General features: G+C 43.9%; 1 protein-coding gene across 1 annotated transcript; it reads right to left on the reverse strand.

Moving 5' to 3' along the window:
* Window positions 1-2,476: 2,476 nt before the first annotated feature.
* Window positions 2,477-9,409, reverse strand: RAB39A (RAB39A, member RAS oncogene family). Its single transcript, XM_030950668.1, has 2 exons — window positions 9,087-9,409; window positions 2,477-2,929 (listed from the first exon to the last, which is right to left on the reverse strand). The coding sequence occupies exons 1-2, from the start codon at window positions 9,407-9,409 to the stop codon at window positions 2,503-2,505; spliced, it is 750 nt and encodes a 249-aa protein (XP_030806528.1). The 3' UTR covers window positions 2,477-2,502.
* Between the last annotated feature and the right edge of the window lie 13,712 nt (window positions 9,410-23,121).

The raw sequence follows: 23,121 nt of genomic DNA on the forward strand, positions 1-23,121 counted from the left end.
CCACAGGTACAACATTGACAACAGAGATTAAGGCTCTGTTCTGATGATTGTTTCTTGTGCATACCTCCCCTCCACTCCCCTCTTCTCCCAGTCCTTTTACCCCCAGTACAACCCATTTTTTTCATACAGAATGAAAAGCTCATTGGCTCCAGAGTATTCAGGAAGAAAAATTAAAGATACAAGACTTTAATCTAAAAATAGTGAAATATACAATGACATGTAGATTCACAGCAATACCTGGCACTTATAAGGCTGTTTTAATTTAATTTTTTTGTTATTATTATTTGGGTATGTCAGAAGAAACCAGTATCCACATCCCGTGATGTTAAACACTCAAAACCAGGTAGCACACAGAGGATAGAGTCCAGGACTGAAGATCATATAGACTGATTTGGTCTCAGCAGTTTTTGTGAATTTAAGGAAGAACAATGATCGCTATATTTGAGATACAGAAGGTGAGGCACAAAAACCACAAATGCCTTGCTCAGAGAAACACAGTGAACCAGTGAGGGACTTTGGATCTGTTGACTCCCTAGTCACTGATTTATTTAATTAAATAAATAAATAAGCAAAGATCTCTTCTGAGATGCACAACATAAGCCTCATATCATAAAGAAATCAGTATCAAATGCTCGCAGCCTAACTCTGCACTACTTTTGGCATCTGTAGCCATGTTTACTTTGTAAAGAGGGCTTAAAATACCCTACAAAGTTGATTTGGTGTCAATACATGTAGTTTAACAGAGAATCAGGTTCACAGCAATTACTCTCTGGCATGCTGAGATTAGAATTATCTGTCCTATTTGTTAATGAATTAAGGCTGATTCCTGTTTATATTAAGGCCTCTGTATCCTTCCATGATAGTGTAACTGTGCCTCAGTGCAAGTAAGACTCAGGCTTTAGAAAAACTTAAACTTCTAGTTGCCTTTGAAGTCAATGATTTTAGTTGCCCTAAATGTATAAAGTAACTGGAACCAAACAACCTGTCTCCATACTACAAAATAATTGAAAAAGGATTGTAAAAGAATGTAAAAGTAACCTGAGAGAAAACCAATCATATGCTTGTTGAAGAAGAAAATTAGATTAGATAGACTTGCGGCCTGATCTTGAAAAAGGAGAATTGTACATGATAACACACTTTTATATGAAGATAACTGGCTTGATGTTTGGTGGCTATGATTATGCCAAATAAATTGTAGATCCTTATTAACTCTGGAGATCAAGTCATCTTTCATACTACTACAATACAATAGAAATAGATTTATTTGGTATTTACGTGCTAGACTTAGTTTGCATAAAGCTAGTATGTGTTATATTCAGAGGAGTAGAAAGATGACTCCAAGCTCAGTAAAATGCTACATGATCACAGATTTCTCCTACTGTTGTTATTAAAAGCTATTATGTGTTTCTTTCTTAGAAGCTCTCTTACTTTGCTCTCTGTAGACGAGCATTATTTTAGAAATTCTTTCCTCTCCAAATGCTCTGTTTGTAACAGTTTTAGTTTAAAACCTTCCATTTTTAAACAACAGTTTAACATTTGCTGGCTAAGAATAAAACTGTCCTTGCTCCATTCAAATTTAAGGCCTGGGTTCCCATGGGTTGCAGCACTTTTTAATTTTTTTTACTTCTAGTTAGAAGTGGGTTTATTTTTTAAAGCTAATATGGAATTTGTTTGTGTAAATTAACATGATTCTGTAGGCATCAATGTGACGATGATAATTACCCAGCTGAGGATCTGGCCACTGAAATGTAACTCCAGTGGTTGGGAAAGCTGTTTTGTACACAACTCAAATAACAGCTGGATCATATGTCATGTTATGTTTAGTTTCATTGGCAATTCAGAAAATATTTAATAATAAATTCCATTGTTTCTATTCCCCATTTTCGTATACAAATAAATCATCTGTTCTAAAACATTCTTTTTCTTTAGTAAGGCTTGTACTCATTGTCATATCAAAAGTGTTTGCTATTTGAGCAATCTTTCAGTCTGCTTTCCTTAGAGTTATCTTTACTATCAAATTCTACAGCATTCTAACATTAATGGTCATTAGCAACCCTGCCCTTGAGTAAAGAATCACATTAAAAAGTATAAGGTATAACATTTTCTTGTCCAAAGCTAAGGCAGGATGAACAAAAGTAATGAACTCATCTGATCCTCATCTAACAAGACTTGATTTTAAACAGTATTCAGAAAACAAAGCCAAAGTGAAGATGTTGTCATGATGGTTACTGCACTTTCTCAGTGTCTTGCTATAGAATTAGGTTTCCCTTTAGCAATATATAATTTATTTTCCTGAAGACCACACAAAATTATTGTACGCTGTAAAGAAAAAAAGCACTTAAAGTGTTATGGATTATAACCCTGACAGAAGGATACAAAACCAAATTACCATCCTATGATTCAGCTATGCCATGATCTAATATTGTTTCAAAATTATTTTTCTGTCATTTAGATTGGCATCATCTTCTAAACACCCCATGGGCTCTTTGGCATGCTACAAATTCAGCAGATGCACTGTCTCCTGGGCTTTACAGCTTCTTCTGATGAATGTACAACATTTGGAACAAAGCCGCTCTTGACACCTTCCCATCCATCTTGTATTGAGATTTCTCCATTTTTTACAAGTTCATAGATATCTCGTGTAAGAATTGTAAAGGACTCTTCAACGTTTGTGGCATCTTTTGCTGAAGTTTCTATATATTTCATACCACAGTCAGATGACAGTTTTTCAGCTTCTTCTCTCGTAACCTCGCGCTGTGACACTAAGTCACATTTGTGTCCTACTAACAGGAACACAATCTGAAAGGGCTGCACGTGCATTTTTGCTTCTTCCAGCCAGTCCTTCACATGCTCAAAAGATCGTCGATTTGTGATGTCAAATACTAGTAGGCCACCCACAGAATTGCGATAATAAGAGCGTGTTATTGATCTGTGAAGGGGAAAAAAAAGAAAAAGGAAAATTAAAATGCATTTTCATTTTATTCATAAAGCAATTTGTTTTCCATATGGCAGTGTGTTTTTATCTTTTATAAGTTTTATTAAATAACTTTCCTTTTTTAAAGCTGATTGAAATTTATTAATTTAATTTACTAGACTACTATTTTATTTCCTACATTCAAAATTCACTTTCTAAACATTCCAGAACCCAACATCCCTAGGGCAAATATTGAATGCTTAATTATTCTGTAAAGTGGTCTTTATTAGGAAACTGTGGGACACATTCACAGAAGCAAAGATATACACTTTTGGTGTAAAGTCTGAGTCCTTCAGCTTCATATAAACATGCACTTCACTTTGTTCTAAACAATTATTTCAGACTGAAATATGCACACATATGTCAAGAAACCTGGAGACCAAACTTGCCAATATTCAAGCATATCCTTTTGCATTCCCTGCAGAAACATTCTTTAAAAGAATGTTTATATAGCTAATCATAGCTCTGTGCGTGCAGAAGTCAACAGATAGCAGGCAGAGAAAGGAAACTCCCTGAACAAAACTGTCCAAAAGTTTTGAGTGAGCTGGGCAAACACAAACTAATTACAGGCAAGGGACACATCTACCTCCAGCATCTCTCTCACAGAGAGGTTCAAAAGCTCTTTATATTTTATAAATTTGCAATTTTTTGGCATGAGCGTTGGCAAGAGTTATTTTTACTTTTGGGCCCTCTAAGCTCCAGAACATTCACTGGAAGGAATTTTGGAAATAGGAAACTCTTCTTCTGGTTGAAAAAAAATTTAATGTGCTCTAGAATAAGGAAAAAAGTTAGAACGTAGAGAGAGTAAAAGACACAAGAATGAAACAATTATTTTCGGTCTCTAATCATGAGCAAGTAGGAGAGAATGGAGAAGGTGAGAAGAGACATTTTAAAGGAAGTGACAGCCTACCAAGGAATGTACACAAGCACTTGTTGCTGGCATAAATACATATCTAGTGTATACTTAAGTATTCTCCAAATGAAATACGAAGCACAATCTCTAAACAGTCATTTGAAATTATAACCTAAGCTAAGAATTAATTCCATTTTATCTCATGATTATGAAGAGGATGCTGACGCCAAAAACTCAAAACTTTAGGAAGAAGGATGAACTGTACACAATAGCACAACTTTTCATAACAGTAGCTCCCTCCAATTCTCTGTTCATCACATTTCATAGAGTCTTTGATGACAATTTGAACACAGAGGCATGATTAGCAGCAATAGTCCTATTACAGATAGGTAAGTGCATAGATAAAAAGACTTAGATTTCTTGGCATATCCAAATTAATTTAGCCACAGCAAACAGCATATGAAATGGTTTTATTTAGATAAGAAGGAGGGGCTGTTTCTCCTAATGCTTAGAAAGATCTTTTCTACATTCCCAGCAATAGAGTCTATGCAGTATCTCTCTGAATGTGACGACAACAGGATCTTAACCTCAGATTAATTCACAAGGCCTGGATATAAAAAATGCACACTGTTTCACAAAATTGTTTAAGAACATAAGTGAGGGCTGTCACATTTTGTGAAGTATTAAATAGAGGTACCATAAAGATCTGTTTCTGGTTTTCCTAACCATTTTTTTTTCCTTTAGAGTGTCTGCAAACACAAATGAAGGCAGAAAAATAATTCAAGTAGTTCTAGTAAGAGCAAATGTGGATGACAAAAATGGGATTTGATATGGAGAGGTAAAAGCTAATACAACATACTTTCATTAAAAAAAAAAAAAATAAAAAACCCAAACAACCCTGCCCCCACCCCAAACCTTGAAAACAAAGAAATGCATTAGCCAGGAAAGAAAGTAGGTTAGTATTGAAAATGCAATGCATCACTTGCCAAGTATTTCTATATAAAAAGTTGTTGTATCATTTATCTATAAACTGGAGTACTGAAACACAGCCCTCTGTGTGTTTTTGGATGCTTATACACAGCAGTCATTGCCCTCATCTCTTGCAAGCCCCTTCTGCAGAGATGTGCTAATTTACAGTAGCTGATGATCTAAGCCATTAGATTGAATTATGTGTATGTATTGCTTTTAATGGAGATGACTAAAAAGTATCCTGTAACTTTGTGCTGTACATCACAAAAGGTGGTTGAATATATTGGAGAGATAGCAGTCATTTTTTCTGTACTTCTGGTATGTATAATTTGAAACTACTTTTCTCATTACCAAAAAAAAGATTAATATAACTGAGAAGCTTTAGAAAACAGCAACTCAAGAAAAAAAGCAATACTAAGTTTTTAAAGAAACATCGATACACACAATGTCATGTTATGTTCTTTTCTAAAATCTGAGAAACGGATCATAGAACCACAGAATCTTTTAGGCTGGGAAAAATCTTTAAGATCATTGACTCTGATTGTTAATTCAGCACTGCACAGTCCAGCACTCTGCCACTTCCTTGAGCTGACACACCTATACATATTTAAATAATTCCAGGGACAGTGATGCCACCAGTTCCCCACACAACCTGTCCCAGTGCTTTTACACTTCATGAGCCAGCAGTGCCCTGGCAGCCAGGAGAGCCAACCCTGTCCTGGGGGCATCAGGCACAGCATGGCCAGCTGGGCAAGGGAGGGGATTGTCCTGCTCTGCTCTGCTCTGGGGTGGCCTCACCTCCAGTGCTGGGGGCAGTTCTGGGTGCCACCACATAAAAAAGACATTAAACTATGGGAGAGGGTCCAAAGGAGGGCAACAAAGATGGAGAAAGGCTTTTAGGGGTAACCATATGAGGAGTGGCTGAGGTCACTGGATGTGTTCAGCTTGGAGGAGACTGAGAGGAGATGTCATTTCAGTCTGCAGCTTCCTTGTGAGGGGAAGAGGAGGGGCAGGCACTGATCTCTTCTCTGTGGTGACCAGTGACAGACCGAGGGAATGGCCTGAAGCTGTGTTAGGGGAGGTTTAGGTTGGATGTCAGGAAAAGGTTCTTCACTCAGAGGGTGTTTGGGCACTGGAACAGGCTCCCCAGGGCGTGGTCCAGCACCAGCCTGGCAGAGTTCAAGAAGCACTAGGACTATGTTCTCTGGCACATGGTGTGATTCTTGGGGTCATCCTGTGCAGGGTCAGGAGTTGGACTTTGATGGTCCTTTTGGGTCTCTTCCAACTCAGGGTATTCCATGGTTCTATGATTCTTTGTATAATCACATCAGACTATGGCTTTAGGGAGGCTTTAAGTCAGTGTTTCTTTTTCATTATGATCTTACTGATCTTTACCAGATGAACCAAACTTTCACTAAAAGCTTTATCTAATTTTGAAGAGTTATTTTTATACTATGACTAAAGACTACATTGTAATGTAATAATTTTGAAAATATATATTGCTTACTGAAAAAGAATAGGATAGTGTTTTATTTTCAAGATGTACTAGAAACAGAATGTGTCTAATAGCCCGGTCTACTAAAAAGTGGGTTAATGGAAGCATCCCCACAATATTTTGCCCCTACTGAAATGAACTCTCAGTCTTAGCACCACGAGCATTTTATGGCATTGGAGGTTTCATGATTTAAATATATTATTTGATTTAAATATGGGAAAATTATACAAACAAACAAAAACCATGGCAAAGTAGATGATGTAAAACACAAACAAAATAGCAGATTGCTCTAAATTACTGATCTGAAGATAGGAAGAAACTGAGGATGTGCCCTTCATTTACGTTAATCCGCATTACAGAACTGAGTCTATACTAAGCAAGTCTGTAGGTTCTTTTTCTAGTAAGATGTTAAAAGTGTTACTGACTGTGTTTTTATTGTCCATGTGGCACCTCAGACAATGGGAGATTATGCTTAATGATGCCTGATTGATGTCAAAATAAATATATTCAACAGCTGCTATTTCAGGGCATGTTAAAGATGATTTCTAAGTCAATGTATGAAATACAGTTCAAATAAGGAATCATCAGTGAGCTAGAGACATGTAAGAATTTTTCCCAAATAACTCCTCCAAGGAAGTACATGACATCTTTCAAGAGAATGTGACGGCAGGTGAGTCACATCTTCCTTTTCCCCTGGGAGTGTCCCTAATGCCTGGGACCAAAAGAAGGGGGTTATTATACAGCCAGTAGTTTTCCCTGCATGGAGAGAACTCCCCAAGGAGCTTTAAAGACAGGTTTTACCTCCTCTAAAATCCCAATGCAACTGAGCCAGAGCAGAACTGGAAATCAGAACTGCAAACTGCTTGGTGTTCCCCAGTATAACTTCTTGGAGTAATTAGCTCCTCCCTAAGATCGTCTTCGCTTGTGATCTGTAATGTTCTCCATTAGCAGAACAGAATGCAACATTGTAACCTGTGGTGTAAGGTAGTCAAATATTTACAATTTATTTGACTAAATGTAAAACAGACTGTACAATAAACACTATTACATTTAGTACACCAACTGACAAGAAACTGTCAGTTTCTTAGCAGAAAAACAAATGCAAATATTTAAAACTACTTTCTTCGGGTTGTATCTTCTGAGTATTAGAAAAAACACAAGAGGTAAATTAGCAGAAAAACAAATGCAAATATTTAAAATTACTTTCTTCAGGTTGTATCTTCTGAGTATTAGAAAAAACACAGAGGTAAATTTAGGAGCAGCTGACTGCATGACTCATCAGTGTATATTCCCTGAGCATTCCAGGGTTAAAGGATTGCCATCATTTGATTTTAAATGTATGCAAGATTCTGTGTATTTGCATTTCTTTAAGTCGAATGTCTTGTCATTGGCCATCCTGGTTATTTGTCAGCAAATTCAATTATTTACAAGTATTCTACATTCTGTCTGGAATGCACAGAGGGTGAAAAATGCCAAGAGCTTTCCATTAACACTGTTCATTTCTTTGCTAACCCTTCAGAAGCCTACCTGCAAAAATACATCTGAAGTTGTGACTCATGCAAGCCCAGGAAAGTTGTTTGTTATTTCACTCTAATGGTTATTAAAAAGAAAAAAAAGTTGTTGTCCCCCAGTAAAACAGGGCAATCCCACCTCTTCAGCTGGGTGTGGGCATCAGCACAACTGTTGCAAGAGAAGACAGGGAGTTCAGAGGAATTGATTCTGGCCAGTGAAGGGGCCCAGTTTAATCCTCCTGCTAATGTTCCAGTAAAAACAGGTGTGTGGTCAGGTACATGGAGATGGGCTACACATTTGCCCATGCCATGAATTCATATCTATTGAACTCCAAGTCCAAACCAAAATCCGTGCACAACTTGCCTGAAGCGGCAAGCACTACAGATACAACAGAGACACAAGAGTGAGTGACAGTATCAACTTGCAAACTGGGAAACGACTGAGACTTTTCTGGGGGAGGAAAAGAGGGTAGTTTTGCTACTGTTTGTAACAGAGGGGAGACAGTATTTAATACTCTGTGCAGCATTTGAGCTAGTTTAACTACATTATAAATAGTAGCAGTATTAGTGAAGACTTCTAGCAACAATCAGTGCACAGCAGGTGCACAAGGCAGACAAAACACTGAAACAAGGGACTGTAGCTGGCTGCCCAGTGGCTTCCACACTGCACTGGTGCAGACAGTGTTGCTGTGCTGGAAGGCAGAAGAGCTGGGAGGTGGCCTGGTCTCCAGATTGCATGGGAGAGTTAATGGCAGAGCAAAATACTGCAGGAGAGGATGAGTTCAGAGGTGATGACAAAGTAAGAAATGCAGAGTTAGGCAGAGGCCTCTTGCAGGAACAAAAGAAAAAAATGTGGAGGAAGGATTGCTATGTTAGGTCCAGGACTTCAGGGGAAAGATGAGGAAGGAAAGAAAAAACAGGACAAGGCCACTTGTTACCCTACAGTGACAGCTGGAAGGAGAAGGGTTCCCAGCTGTTCCTAGTGTGTCTGAAGGGAAAGGGTGGGGAAGGAAACTCCTGGGAAGGAACTTGAGGACACTGGGGCAAGAAGGACGGTGGGCCACAGGGCTAGGACCACTGGCAGGCAATGAGGTGGAGGACTGTTTGGGGCACAACAACTAAATGGGCGCAGGGAAATTTTGCTAAGGGGCAAGGCAAAGTCCTTAGGGCCGACGATGCGTCGGATGAGGAGGGTACAGCGCCAGGAGGGCAGCAGGGTGTGCCCGGAGGCCGGCAGATTTGGGGAAAGGGCAGGAGGGGGTGGGTAAGATCCCGGTCCTGTACCTGAACCGCTCCTGCCCCGCCGTGTCCCAGAGCTGTAGCTTGATCCTCTTGCCGGGCTCGATCTCTACCAGCCGGGAGAAGAAGTCCACCCCCACGGTGGGGTCGGAGTGCAGCGGCCCCGGGAAGCGGCCCTCGGTGAAGCGGTGCAAGAGGCAGGACTTGCCCACGGTGGAGTCGCCCAGCACGATCAGCCGGAACTGGTAGATCCAGATCGCCGCGTCCATGGCGGCCCCGGCCTGGCCCGGCTCTGCCTTGGGGCTTTTCCTGGGGCTCCTGCGCGGCCGGTGCCTGCACCGCGCCCCGATCGCCCCCACGCCCGGCATCGGCGCGGCGGGCGGGCGGCGGCGGGCGCTGCGTGGAGCCCGGGGCGCCGCTCCCGCGGGAGCAGGACGGAGATCCCGCGCTCGCCGCTCCGGGCGGGGCCGGGAGCCGGGTACCCCCGCCCCGCTCCCCGGGGCTCCGCGCCGTGGTCCCCGCCGGCTGCCCGGGCGGGGCGGGGCGGGGCGGGCGCTGTCCCTTCAGCACCGCGTTGCCCCGCTCCGGCCGCGGCTCCGCGCCCCCGCTGCCCCGGCTGCTCCCGCCGCCCCCCGCTGCCCGGGCCCTGCTGCCGCGGCCGGTGCGCGCTGGGGCCGCCTCTGCCGCCCGCTGGGCGGTGGCGCGGCCGAGCCGCCCGCCGGGGCCGCCCTCCCACCGCGCCGTCATGTGCGCGGCCAGACGGGCCCTCCTCCGCCGCACCGAGCGCCGAGGGCTTGGGGCTACAGCCCGTGCCCAGCGTCCAGCTCCCCCTGCGGGCAACAAGTGCAGGCTTAGGCCGGGAGAAGGGGGATGCTGGGGCTGGGCGCCAGGCCGGCATGGAATATCGTGGGAGAGAGACTGTTAAAGCATGACTTTTGCAAAGAAATTGGGAGCAGAAAGGAGATAGTGGGCGAGATGTGGAGGAACGAGATCGGCAGGTGAAAAAGGCGCACGGACCTGGAAAAGAAGGTGTCTGATGGGGTGGGAGCTGGGCAGGCCAATAGATAGAGAGGAACAAGTGCCAGATTGTAATGATATGCTGGGAAAGTGGCAGAAGGGAAAAGAAGAGTTAGCAATCTAGTTATCCCCAGAGAGAATCACACAAACTGCCTAGAGAAAGGACATAATACTGGAAATGACAGGAACATACACTCTTCATTTCCCAGTGGAACAAACTGTATTTGGCCTTGGTGAAAGTGCCTTTACCCAAAGTAATAAAAGAGTTGTGTCAGAAGAGATTCCTGTGTCAGAGAAATCTCTTTGCCCTCCTGGGATCTTCAGCTGACTATCATGTTATGATAATTCTGCTGAGCAATAGATTCTTCAGATTTCTTTTAAGTCTCAGAACCACATGGGATAACAAACACTAACAGTCCTCAGATGGCTGGTAAAGGCATTAGAGCCAAATAAAATGAAATCGTTGGACTTCTGGTAAACACAATTGCATCAGCTTCTTCTGTAGTTTGGGCTTGGGTGAGGGAGCCACGGGCAGTGAGCCTGAAAACTCAGCTGAGTAGGCTGGGACAGCTGGGAAGTAGGTTGATGTAGGCAGAAGGTCAGCAGCAAGTGGATACTGATATGAAAAGGCACTTTGATAGTGAAAAGGACAGGGAGGGGAGATGGGTGACATTATTTTTCACACAGCTTGTTTTCCTCTGTCCATGTGGGGCACAAATGCAGCTAAACCGCTAAGTACCTGTGGTTGGTTAGGGGCATATCTGAAACCACATTTCTTTTGTAAGTCTTCAGGGCAATTTGCTGTGACAAGTATTCTCATTGCCTGAGTCTGGTATTGTTACTGTGATGTGTTACTTGGTTACCACTGTGAGACAGGTAAATTTCCCTCGGAGGTTTGGGTAGATCTTGCAGGTCCGCAGAGTGGATGAATGAGACTAAGGATAGGGTGAAGTCGAAAGAGGGGCTGCATGCACTGCTCAGGAGATGATGTCTCCCAGCCCCAAAATGAGTTTGTCTCGGAACAGATCCAGATGACCCCAGAACCTTCCAGCAAAGATGTGGCCTGGCAGTCTAGAAGCTGTAAAAGGCAAAGCCAGGAGCTGCCCAAGGAATTTATCTTGCTATGCATGCTGAGCTGAAGCTGCAAGATGCCACCTGGTCCAAGAATCTCTTCTCTCCAGGGACCTTTCAGGCTGTGCAGTCAGTCCCTGAGACATAGTGATTCTGTGTTTGCATGTATGTCTGAGTGTGTTCCCTTTGACTCTTGTACATTTCTCCCATGGACTTTCACCAGCTCTTCTTAAAACAAACTAAACATAGCTTGTACTTGACTAGTTGCTCCTTTAAGTAGCAATTAAAATAAAACTGTGTTAATAATGATAATGATAAATGAACTCTCGTAAGGCTGAAATCAGTGAGTTTCTTGCAGTTCTTCATGGGCATGATTACAGGTGATTCCTGAGAATCTTTCCTAAGTGTTCTGAAAAAAGTGGCACTTACATACAGGAAGTATTCACATGTGAAACAGAGGTTCAAGGTACATGATATCAGTAGTTCTGATACTTCCCAAATGTAATACTGAAAAATTTCAAGTGGACTTTGTTCACTATATAATACCTGGATCAGATGCACAGTAGATTGCTGTCCTTTGTACATCTGGGCTGGAAGAACCCCACACTAATCAGTTACACAGCTCATTTCATTCCTAACAGGTGAACAAAGCCAATTTGCCTAGGGCATTTACAGTTGAGCTAAATATGTCTCCAAATATTATCAGGCTTCCAGAGTCTGGTCTGTCTAGCTAAGCTTGTCATTGTAGAAAAGCTGTGGCATATATACATCGAAACCAAAAACTTTTATCTTCATTTGTGATCTTTTGAGTGTTATATGATCAATGCTACCTAAAGAACCTGCATTTATATTGTCTGTTTTGAAGTGAACACAGTGGGTGAATTTTATGTCCAAGTCATTCAGTTTTGGTTCATTTACTGGTGAGTACAGAGGCCCTGACAGCGTACAGTTCTCACAAAGATCTCACACCAGCAGTCAGAAGAAGCAATCAGGAATTGCTGCTTTGAGGAGCTGGGATGGTTAGATCAGAGTGGTTAAAGCAGCAGCATGAACCTGACTTCCCTTCAGACAATTCCTATCACTTGAGCATTGGCAGCTTCAATCTGTACTTCCCAGAGAGGGTGAATCAAACCTAGATTCTGGGGGAAAGAGCCAAACAACCCCAAACTTCCAGATCTTTTCCATTATCACCACTATGACTGCACTAAGCTGCAAATCCAAGATGCTTCAATCTAATAATTTCTTGTTACATTTTTGACCCAGCATGGATTTTTCTCCAACACTGGTGACTGGTAGGTCACAGCCTGTGACTGAGAAACTATGCCTTCTGCTGCCACCCATTGATCTAGGAGAACTGAGGGACCAGTCTTGGAGCAAGATGCCATCCATGCCTGTTTTAATTGCCTAGGCTATTAATCTGGAGGCTGATACAGGTGTTCATTTTTTTTTCACAGAGCAAGTTTCAATAGATGCAAACTATTGATTTTTTTGCTGCAAGCTCTTTTCTTTTGTTAGAGCAGTACTGGAGGTGGGATACTCCCTACTAATTAGCAGAGACTTTCCTTCCTGTAAGATGTCATCAACCAGCTAGGTTTCACATGATGGTGGGAAGGCCATTTCTTAAATAACAACCTTTTAGAAGATGTCCTTGTTTGATGAGGGTGTTCCCTATGTTGTTGAGATAAATATGTAAATAAATAAACATAGAAAATAAATAAATAAACATAGAAAATCATCGTACAAACCTCAGGAAAAAAAACCAAAACATCTGCCCAACTGAGTGATCAGAATCCATGAGAAGACTTACAGAAAAATAAATAAATATCTAAATAAATGAATATCTACATAAAGGTCTGCTGGAGTTGCCGTTAGAGATTCCGGCTAGAATCGCAGCAGTCCTCAGGGGCAGTGGTCTGTGGCAAAGAGCAGCGGCTCTGGTATAGAGACTGGCTCAGCGAGATCGCCGCCTAGGGCTGTGACTTCCCACGGCTGAGGTGGGAAGCTTCACACCCTGACCCTCGGGCAGAGGGAAATCGAGGCCGACCAGCGATGCCGATGGATGGAAAAGAAAGGCGAGCAGACACTCTCTGTAGCAGAAGCCAGAAATCTAATCCAACAGAGCAAAAATGGCAACGGAGACATCAGAAAGCATCTGCCAAACAAAGCTGGGGGCAGCCAGCTTAAATAGGGAAGGGGAGGGGACATGGATACAGTTGCTATCGGAGGAACGGGATGAGGGGCAGAGCACAGGACAAATAACAAAGCATGGGAGGAGGGAAGAAGGCGGGGATGTGGCCTTGGTACCAATCACCGCCCAGCCAGGGAAGAACCCTCTGGAACATGGGCAGGACTGGGGGGGTGACGGGCAGGCCACAAGGGGAGGAGAACCATGTAACTGGCAATGCAACACGAACTGGGATTGGTGGAACTTGGGAGAGAGAGGGAAACTGACAGCGGCAACCGGGGAAGGGACAACTTGGGGCAGAACCATTTGAAAATTAAAAATAGGGGGTGGAACATACCAAACCAACATACAACCCGTACAATGGAAAAATATATAAAAACGCAGCGCACCGCAACAAAGGTCCACTTTGAGAGGCATTAAAATGGCTCTGTGGAGATGATGCAAGTGAAACTACTTGACAGCTGAATGAACTCATAGAGGCAGTTTCAGTGAAGAAGAGAAACACCCATCTGGGGCAAGAAAAACTTCTCCTAACTGTTCAGACCCGATCTTCCAGAAGTAACTACAACATGATTTCAAAGACAAGCCTGGGGAAAAAAAAAATTCCTAACTTAACAGAGTACTAAAAATCAAGGACTGGGCATTTACTCAACAAATGCTTTATAACCATTAGATATTTTGATATTTTTCCTCACATCTCATCAACACTTAAGCCCTCTGTGTTTCACACTGGTTAACAGTGTGTACCTGAACTACAGGGCCATCATTGTCTCACCCTCTTGGCCAACTATCTCCTCCCTCAAAATATTAGGAATATTATGTTATACTCAGAGCAATGACTCACACCTTGATATTTGCTGTGCCTATATAAGATGCACTACAAGAAGTGTATTTCCCTCCCAAGCACCTGTGTATTCCAGGAGCAATAGAAGGTATCTAGCTCTGAAAATCTTGCCGTTTTAGACACCTAAGGTGACATCTTAGACAGCCACAGTAACAGAAGCACATCTAACGCAATGAAGTGTCAGGAAAATACAGGAACACGTAACCTGCTCCACTAAAATACTAAAGTGAATTAATGCACGTTGACATGTCAGAGATAATGCCTAAACTGGCTGAGAACCTGTCTTTAGGCAGGATTAGATTGCCTTTAGGTGAGATAAAGAACCAAACTCCAAATGGAAATTTATTATGTGACACTAATGAAGTGAATTATTTGTTCTCCCACCTCACTCTTCCATTTGTCACTTGGAATGGATCCTTCAAGGATTCTATGCATCTTTTGCTCTGATAAAGTCTGTCTCTTACATTTCCTTTCTCTTTAGGAATGCTGGTGTGTGAAAAAATCCAGATTTCCACTAACAAAGAATGCTCTTTGTCTGAGGTTTGTGCCATGGACCCCTTGGACACATTGATCAAAGAGGTACTTTCTTCTGTTAGCACTGCATTTCTAAAGGAATCCTACAAGTCATGGCCCACTATCATGGTCATCTGTTTTTGACAGAGTCCCACTTTTGGTCAGATGCAATCTCTGATAATTTCTTAAGAGGTGTATTATTTTAAATTGCCTTCATAAATGTAATTGCTGAGATAATTCAGGATGGACAAACAAGTCTCCCTGCACTGCTGGCAAATATTAAACAAAGGACTTCCCTGTATGGTAAGTTCTGTTGAGTTTAGCCTATCTGGAAGAATTGCCCAAACAAATAAGTTGTGATAACATCTGCCAAGTTTGAACTGATAAATCCAGTATGAGCTGGTAGCACAGGTAATGTGTCTTCTCTTGGACATTACTCAGATGGAGGGCTGGAGGGTTATAGAAACTCTGGTGGGAATGTATAATTTGCCTCTGGGATGGAGGAAATCAAAGATGCTTGGCCTTAGGCCGTGTGATTAGGAGAGCCATTGCCACCTTATATCAATGATTTAATATGAAAGGTATTAAATTGTTAAAGTGATAGCCCTTTGGGAGCAACATGACACATAGTCATCTGATACCATGCAGGAGCTGAAGCACAAGAACTGCAATGCAGGGAACTACACTGTCATCCACAGACCCAGCACATCAACCAGTCAGAATGAGAAACCTGTTCCTCTGGGATTACCAGTATAGGACTGGTGGGGCTGAAGCTCTGATCTGTGTGGGATGTGTTTGCAGATCAGGAATTATCATTATCCACTTACCCATCCGCTCAGGCAAACTGTGTATCACACCTCATCTCCTCGTGACCATGGGATGTATGGTGTAGATCAGAGACAGCTTTTATTCAAAAGGCAGTGACAGCTGCCCTGCAGTCCTGCTTCTGGTGTAAAGGCTTGTCTTAGGTTTTGCAACTGGAAGTAGGCCTCATGGTCTTTCTCCCAAAACACCATCCCCTATGCTTCCAGTTGAAGCCTCACCTTGTTTACTCTGGAGGTAGACTGAGTGACTTTAAGACAGGAAGCCTTCCCTCTGTCCATGGGAATTTAAAGCCTTTTAAAAGTGAATAAAATTTCTTACAAATTTAAGAGATTGTGTCTCTGCTCAAAAAGCACACATCACATGAGGATATTTAGAACAAAGAAGAAGTTCGTAGAAGGGAATCAGCAGAAATGAATGGACAAAATTTTTACAGTTAGGGCAATCATCAGAAGGGGTTAGACTTAAAGGACTGCAGTCACAGAGCTATTCAGGGACTTTTTACCCCATAGAACTTCAAGAAGTGAAAATAAATGAGTACAGCCTCTATGGATTAGGTAAAGATTAAATTATGTGACTGAAGGCTCATTCCCATGAACACAAAGGAGCAGAGACACAAAATGACAGGCAGGGGAAATCCAGTAACCATGCCAGAGCTGAACGAGCTCCTGGCAGGATTGTTCCAAGGGCTGGAACAGGGAGCCATCAGCCCTATGGGTTGGGGGTGGCACCCCCAGCTGAATCAACTGAAAACACTCCCCATCAATGCCTTTACAGACTCAGAGAGAATTACTGCCTACAGGACCTTAGGACCCACCATGGGAAGTCGGAAAGAACAGTTTGGGGTTGTACAAGACTTACTATGGGATGTTTAGGGGAAGGATCAAGGACAGGGGAGGGAAAGATCAAACTGGACCTGGGAGGAATGAGTATGAAAAAATAGAGAAGAAAGAAGACAAAAGGAGCTGGACCTATATAAGTAGGTTAGTGGTCAGTACGCTTGTGCTGAAGGACAGCACTGGCTGGGGCCTTTGCCTGGGCTCCATTCCTGGTGAGGGATGGCTTTGGTGCGCTCAAGGACATAGACAGCCAATCTATGCCAATGATCATCAGGAAATGGAAAAGCATCCAGAAGTAACTGACGCAAGAACTGGAAAACAACAACAAATCAGAAAATAAGTGGTGTTGTCATCAGTGAGATACTGCGTAACCAATCCTACAAGTAAGGACATGGAAGGGTACTGGGGTAACTGGAGGGGACTGAAAAATGACCCTGGGGAGGGAAGGCCTACGACTCTGCTATAAGGTGCAGGACTGTAGCTGTAGCTTCTGAGTTCAGAGAGCTGAAAAGAGTGTGGGAAACCCAAGACTCACCCATGTTCCTGTGCTGGGATGCCAGAGCATGGCAGGAACAACCACACTGACCCACCCATGCTTCCTTCAGTATTGCACCATGTTTCCTGCAGAACAAGGATCTTGTGAATGAAACCACAATGCCAGCCTGCCCAACTGCTCCACTTCATTGCACCATCTCTCCCATAGCGCAGGGAAGTCATATAATTTGCAAAATGTCATATATCTGTGTACTAAACATAACCAGCATGCTGGGGAAGGGGCTATAGGGATGAGCTTCTGTGGGAAGGTCACAGCCACACTGGACACAGTCTGGTGTGTCTCCTCTTGGCACACTGCAGACCACAGCTGAGCACATCAGCCAAGCTAATTGGTGGCTCTGAGCCACCAGATGGGTTTGTAGCATCTCTGAAACATCTGTTTTAGAAAGGGCAGAAAGCACCAGCAGGGAAAGAAAAAAGGACCAGGAGTATTGCAAAAACCATGCCTGAGCAGGGCCCACCTGGCATGACCCTGAAGGGACTGCTGCTGATGGAGGAGCCACTACACACTGATCCCAGTGTCTGCACTGGCCATTGCCTCACTGAAGGGACTGAGTGCAGTGCATGGTGTGAGGGAACAGGACAACAGGAGAGGGGACAGCTGTGCAGGGGGAAGAAGGGTGTTTTTCATGAGGGTTTGTTTTCAGTCCAGTTAAGAACTAGCTCCTGACCATCCTCCCAAGAGGGTTTCACTTCTGCTATGCCTTCTGAATCACTTAGTGTCAGGAATATGCCAGCACCCCAGACTAGACAGTTCTCTAGAAAAAAATATAGACAAGCCTTCCATGAGTGAAGTCCTGTTCCTCATCTCAGGTAAAATACACTACGAATTGAAACAGAACTCAGCAGGTCTTCTGACACCAGGAATGAAAAGAAAAACTATTATCAACATTATCCTCACCCTAACACCTCTCTGGGATCTCTCAAATATAATTCAAGCATCTTTGCTCTCACTCCTTTAATTCTTATGCACTAGAACGTGTCTGGGTTCAAAAGAAAAGCTCTCTGATTTTGCAGGAATCAATCAAAGACATTTAGGGATTATCAATGTTCAAACTTGGAACACGGCCACTCACATGCATGTTGTTCTTCTTTTATTTGCTAAAAGATCTGGTGCGGAAGGAAAGGAAACACCTTAAAGCTGCCGTGTATGCCACGGCTGACAAAGCTGATAAGCAGCACTATCCACTGGAGGGCAGTGAAAGGCTGGGGAAACCTGAGGGGAGGCTGAGAATGCTGCTGCCTAAACACAGCTCCTAACTCCAAAGATCGTGAGTTGCCTCAAACGGGAAGGAAATGCTACACTGTGCATAGCTGGCAGAGTTTTGGTAGCAGTGGGGCTACAGGGGTGAGCTGTGTAGGAGAAGTTCTGTCCTTCAGTCACAGCTGGTTCTAGCTGGCTTGGCAACAGATACCACCAACCCACCACATGCCAAAACCGTAACCAATTACAGAAGCACGCAGCATCTCTGTGAAACACATTTAATAAAGCAGCTGCTGGGAGACTTGTGAGGGTACAAGTGATGACACACAAGAAGACATAGGTGCAGGAACATCCTGAGATGACTGCAGTCCATGAAGGCACCCCTGCAGGAGCAGGTACTACACTGGAGGGGACTACAGTCTGGGGAGGAATCCAAACTGCAGCAATTTAAAAGCATAAGAAATATGAAGTGACAAGGAAAGAAACCACTACTAGATGCTGTAAGCAAAAGGCAACTCCTGTTCTAGTGATCTTTGTAAAGCAAAGTGATTTCAGCAAGCGTAGATGCAATAAATTTGTACCAAGAGAGGATGCTGCTTTTTTGGTGACTATTGTGTGCTGTGAAGAGATGTATATCAGTGTGTGCACACCTGCAAATATCAAGTTGGATTAGTTGGTGAGAAGGACAAGAGGCTTGGAAGCTGTAAAATGGAGACGTTGTAGGTCTAGGCTGGATACCAGGGAGACCAGAGTGGTCTGACAGTTGGCTCCTGGAAGGACCAACAGGTCCAACCCAACCACTGGAGAGGCTATGAGGTCAATGGTCAGCCTGAGACCCATCTGCAGGTTTAAGTCCCTGAGTGTGAGTCAGGGGGAGACAGGAGGAGCCAGGGACAGTTACTGGGAAAATCCATAGTGCACACATGTAGGCTGTTGGTTGTGTGGGGTCATGCAAAGTAAAGTGGACAGCCGAGAGTCCAGGGTCAGTTACTGGACAGAGTGCCTGAATTATACTCATTCCATGGCCATAATAAAAAAAATTATTTCACAATAAAAAAACCCTTTGGCTGCCAAAGAGGAGGCAGGATTAGGATGTTTGTGCCCCTGGTGGAGTGATCACCTGTGTATATTTATATACATGCATACACACTCTGTGTGTGTTCACTATTGTGAACACAGGCAATAGCCCACCCCATTACTTACTGCCTCTGGCAACAGGGAGCTCAGAAGCCTCTCCTCTGTTGGACTTCCAGCTGCAGCAATCCTCAGGCCAAAAGGTTTCTCTCACAACACAAAGAAAGCTCCAGCACTTGCAGATAAGTGGTTCTGCACAAAGTACACCACACTAATGCTAGAAGTGGATGCACTGAGCCTCTATTCAGAAGAGTACTTGTCTGTATTGCACGGGCAACAGCCATTTAATCCACGAACAAAAGGTCACTGTGAACGACTTGCATCAGAAAAGTGCTGAAGCTTCAGTTCACAAATTTTATTTACAGTGTGCAAGTGCAGAGACAGGATTTGGAAATTTTGCTAACCAGAGAAATTAAACAAAAATCTCTGGAGTATGTACAACAACCTCACAGCTCCTAAAATATACCTATGCCATAAAACAATGGCATAACATCTGTGTATCTGTAATGTTTCCATGTGTGCCCTCTGAGTCTATTATTGATTTGGCAGAACTCACACCTTAACGTTTAGAGTATGACAATGAATGTTAAAGATTTTCCTGGATAAGCAATCAATGAAACCACTTTTTCTTCCTCAAATTATATGCTGTGGTCTGGCATGATGAATAAGTGTGATATATATAGAGAGGAAACTGCTCTTTACTCTTTAAAAATCAAACATTGCCAAAGAAATAGTTAATAATTATCCAGAATGGCAGAGAGAGCTTTTTAATAGAAGAGCACTTGCCTTTCCCCATCCTCCCAGTAATTGTTATAGGAGCTTTAGAGTAGAATAAAATAGACTAGGACTATTTTTGTTGGAAGGAGCCTACAATGTTCACCCAGTCCAACTGCCTGACCAAAAGGGCTGAGCAAAGGTTAAAGCATGCTATTAAGGCCATTATCTAAATGCCTCCTAAACACTGACAGGTTTGGAGCATTCACACCTCTCCAGGAAGCCTGCTCCAGTATGTGACCACCCTTTTGGTGAAGAAATTGTTCCTAATGTCCAGTCTCAACCCCTTGTGACACAGCTTTGAACCATTCCCACACACCCTGCTACTGGATACCAGGGAGAAGAGCTCAGCATCCCCCTCTCTACTTTCCCTCCTCAGGAAGCTGTGGAGAGAGATGAGGTTGCCAGTGAGCCTCCTTTTCTCCACAACAGACAAGCTCATTCAAGGACCTTCACATCCTTCTTAAATTGTGGGGCCTACAACTGCACATGGCACTCAAGATAAGGCTACACCAATCTGGAATACAGTGTAATAATCACCGTTAAGCCCAACACTCCAATCTATCTAGATCCTTCTGCAGCGCCTCCTGTCCCCCGAGAGAGCCAGCAGCACCTTCCAGTTTGGTATTATCAGCAAACTTGCTAATGTTGCATTCACCTCCTGCATCCAGACCATTAACACATATATTGAACAGAGCTCGCTCCAGAACTGAGTCCTGAAGGAGCAATGCTGCTGACCACTGGCCAGCCAGATGCAGCCCCATTCACTGGAACACTTGGAGCTCTGCCCTTCAGCCAGTTCTTCACCCAGCACACCATGAACCCACTCATCCCACAGCTGGACAGCTTGTCCAGAAGGGCGCTGTACTAAAATCCAGGAAAACTACATCCACTTCTTCCCTTCATCCACTAGGGAGGTGACCCTATCACAGAAGGATACCAAATTACTTAAACAAGAATTTCCTTTTGTGAACCCATGTTGACTACAAATTCTCCTTTAAATGGCTTTTAATAGTACCCAGTATAATCTTTTCCATATTTTTTCCAGAAACTGAGGTTAGACTAACAGGTCTATAGTTCTCTGAGTCTTCCCTCACATACCTTTTTGTAGGTGGGACTAACATCTCGTCAGTAGGTGTTGGAACCCAGGACATCTCTCTGGTTGTCCTGGATGGCTCGAGCCCCTGTCAGGGGCCTCAGAGACCTTGGCACAGTGCCCAAGACACCTGTGACTTTGATTTTGACCCATAGAGTAAATTACCACCTTTATATGAAGAATTACAAATCAAGAGAGTTTAAGAAGAATAATAGTTAGTTTGTCACGGGGTGAAAAGTAAATTTTTGGAGTTTTAGAATGGGAGCTCAGAGTCCCAAGATGGAGGAATTTGGGCATGCCCTGTCCTTCTTTCTTCTTCCTAACCTCCATGTTCTGGGTGATGTTAGCACTTTTAGATTTGTTTAAGGTAGAAACTCACTGTCTAAGATAGGTGATAGGTATTGGGAAGTTATTGTAAATAATGTACACATAGTTTTTAGTATAAAAAGATAACACCGCCTCTGAGGGCGGTCAGTGTGCCTCTGTCTGACCTGCTGAACAGACCTTGGCAGGCCAGAGAAAGAATGTTATAGATAAAAAATAATAAACAACCTTAAAAACTACAGCCGAGGAATCCTGACTCCTTCTTCGACTGCCAAGCTGAGAAAAGAGACTTGTACCTATCTCTGAGTCACTCTAACCAGCAAAGATCCCGCCAGTAGGGAGCTCCCCAGACTCCCAAGACCTTTAGTAGATGATCAAGAGGGGTCCTGCCTCAGCTAATATTATCTGCAGGCTCCTTCAGACCTCTGGTGTGAATCTCATCAGGCCCCACGGACTTGTGAGCATTCACCCGGCAGAGCTGCTCCTTTGCAATTTCAGTGTCCGCAAACGGAAGGTCACTGCTCCCACACTCATGGTCCTCAAATTCAGGGGACACGGCAGCCCAAGGTCTATCATTATTAAGGGCTGAGGACGAAAAAAGCTTTGAATGCCTTAATTACCGCTGAAGTTGCCATGCATGTTGCCTTTCTTGCTTGGAAGGAGCGGGGACTCCTTCCCGGTTGTGAGGGACCTTTGCGGCGGGCGGCACTGCGGCCTGTGAGGCGCCGCCTGACCGCCAGGGGGCGCCCTCCGCCCGCGGCAGCGATCGGGCTCTGCCGGGGCCGCGGCCTGGAAATCTGGGATCAGCTCGTGGAGCTGAGCGCGGCTGGGGAGAGCGAGCGCCTCCTGGGACACTGGCGGCCGATGGCATCCTGGCCTGGATCAGCCAGGCTGTGGCCAGCAGGAGCAGGGCAGTGACCGTCCCCCTGTACCCAGCACTGCTGAGGCCACAGCTCCAATCCTGTGCTCAGTTCTGGGCCCCTCAGTGCAAGAGAGACATTGAGGGGCTGGAGCGTGTCCAGAGAAGGGCAACGGAGCTGGGGAAGGGTCTGGAGCACAAGTGCTGTGAGGAGCAGCTGAGGGAGCTGGGGGTGTTCAGCCTGGAGAAAAGGAGGCTCAGGGGGACCTCGTCACTCTCTGCAGCTGCCTGACAGGAGGGTGCAGCCAGGTGGGGGTCGGCCTCTCTTCTCAGGTAATAAATGGCAGAACAAGAAGAAATGGTCTCAAGTTGCACCAAGAGAAGCTTATACTAGATATTATGAAGAATTTCTTCCTTGAAACGGTGGTCAGGCATTGAACAGGGTGCCCAGGGATGTGGTACAATTGCCATTTCTGGAAGTGTTCAAAAAGCGTGTGGCTGTAGCACCTAGGGATGTGGTTTAGTGGTGAACACAGTGGTGTCATGTTAACAGTTGTCCTCTATGACCTTACAGGCCTTTTCCAACCTCTACCATCCTACAATTCTATTATTTTAACACAAAATTACAGAAAAACTCTACATTTTATCTTCCAAATCTACACCTTGGCTTAAAACACATTGTCTTTAGCCCACTGTGTTCTATGGAACACACTAGGTTTATGTGGCTGCATTAGTAGTAAAGTAATTAAACATCGTAAGAAGTTGTAATGGCGTGTTGTGCCCTTTATGTGCTATGCCAGAGATGTGTCTGCATGCACCAAGGGCATTTTAAGATGGGAAAAA

Source organism: Camarhynchus parvulus, chromosome 1, assembly GCF_901933205.1.
Source record: "Camarhynchus parvulus chromosome 1, STF_HiC, whole genome shotgun sequence".
Lineage (NCBI taxonomy): Eukaryota > Metazoa > Chordata > Aves > Passeriformes > Thraupidae > Camarhynchus > Camarhynchus parvulus.

Coding starts and splice junctions, on each gene's coding strand:
- RAB39A (XM_030950668.1), bottom strand. CDS start 9,409: ATGCCGGGCGTGGGGGCGATCGGGGCGCGGTGCAGGCACCGGCCGCGC. Junction 2,930..9,086: donor GCGGGGCAGGAGCGGTTCAG/GTACAGGACCGG, acceptor TCCCCTTCACAG/ATCAATAACACGCTCTTATT.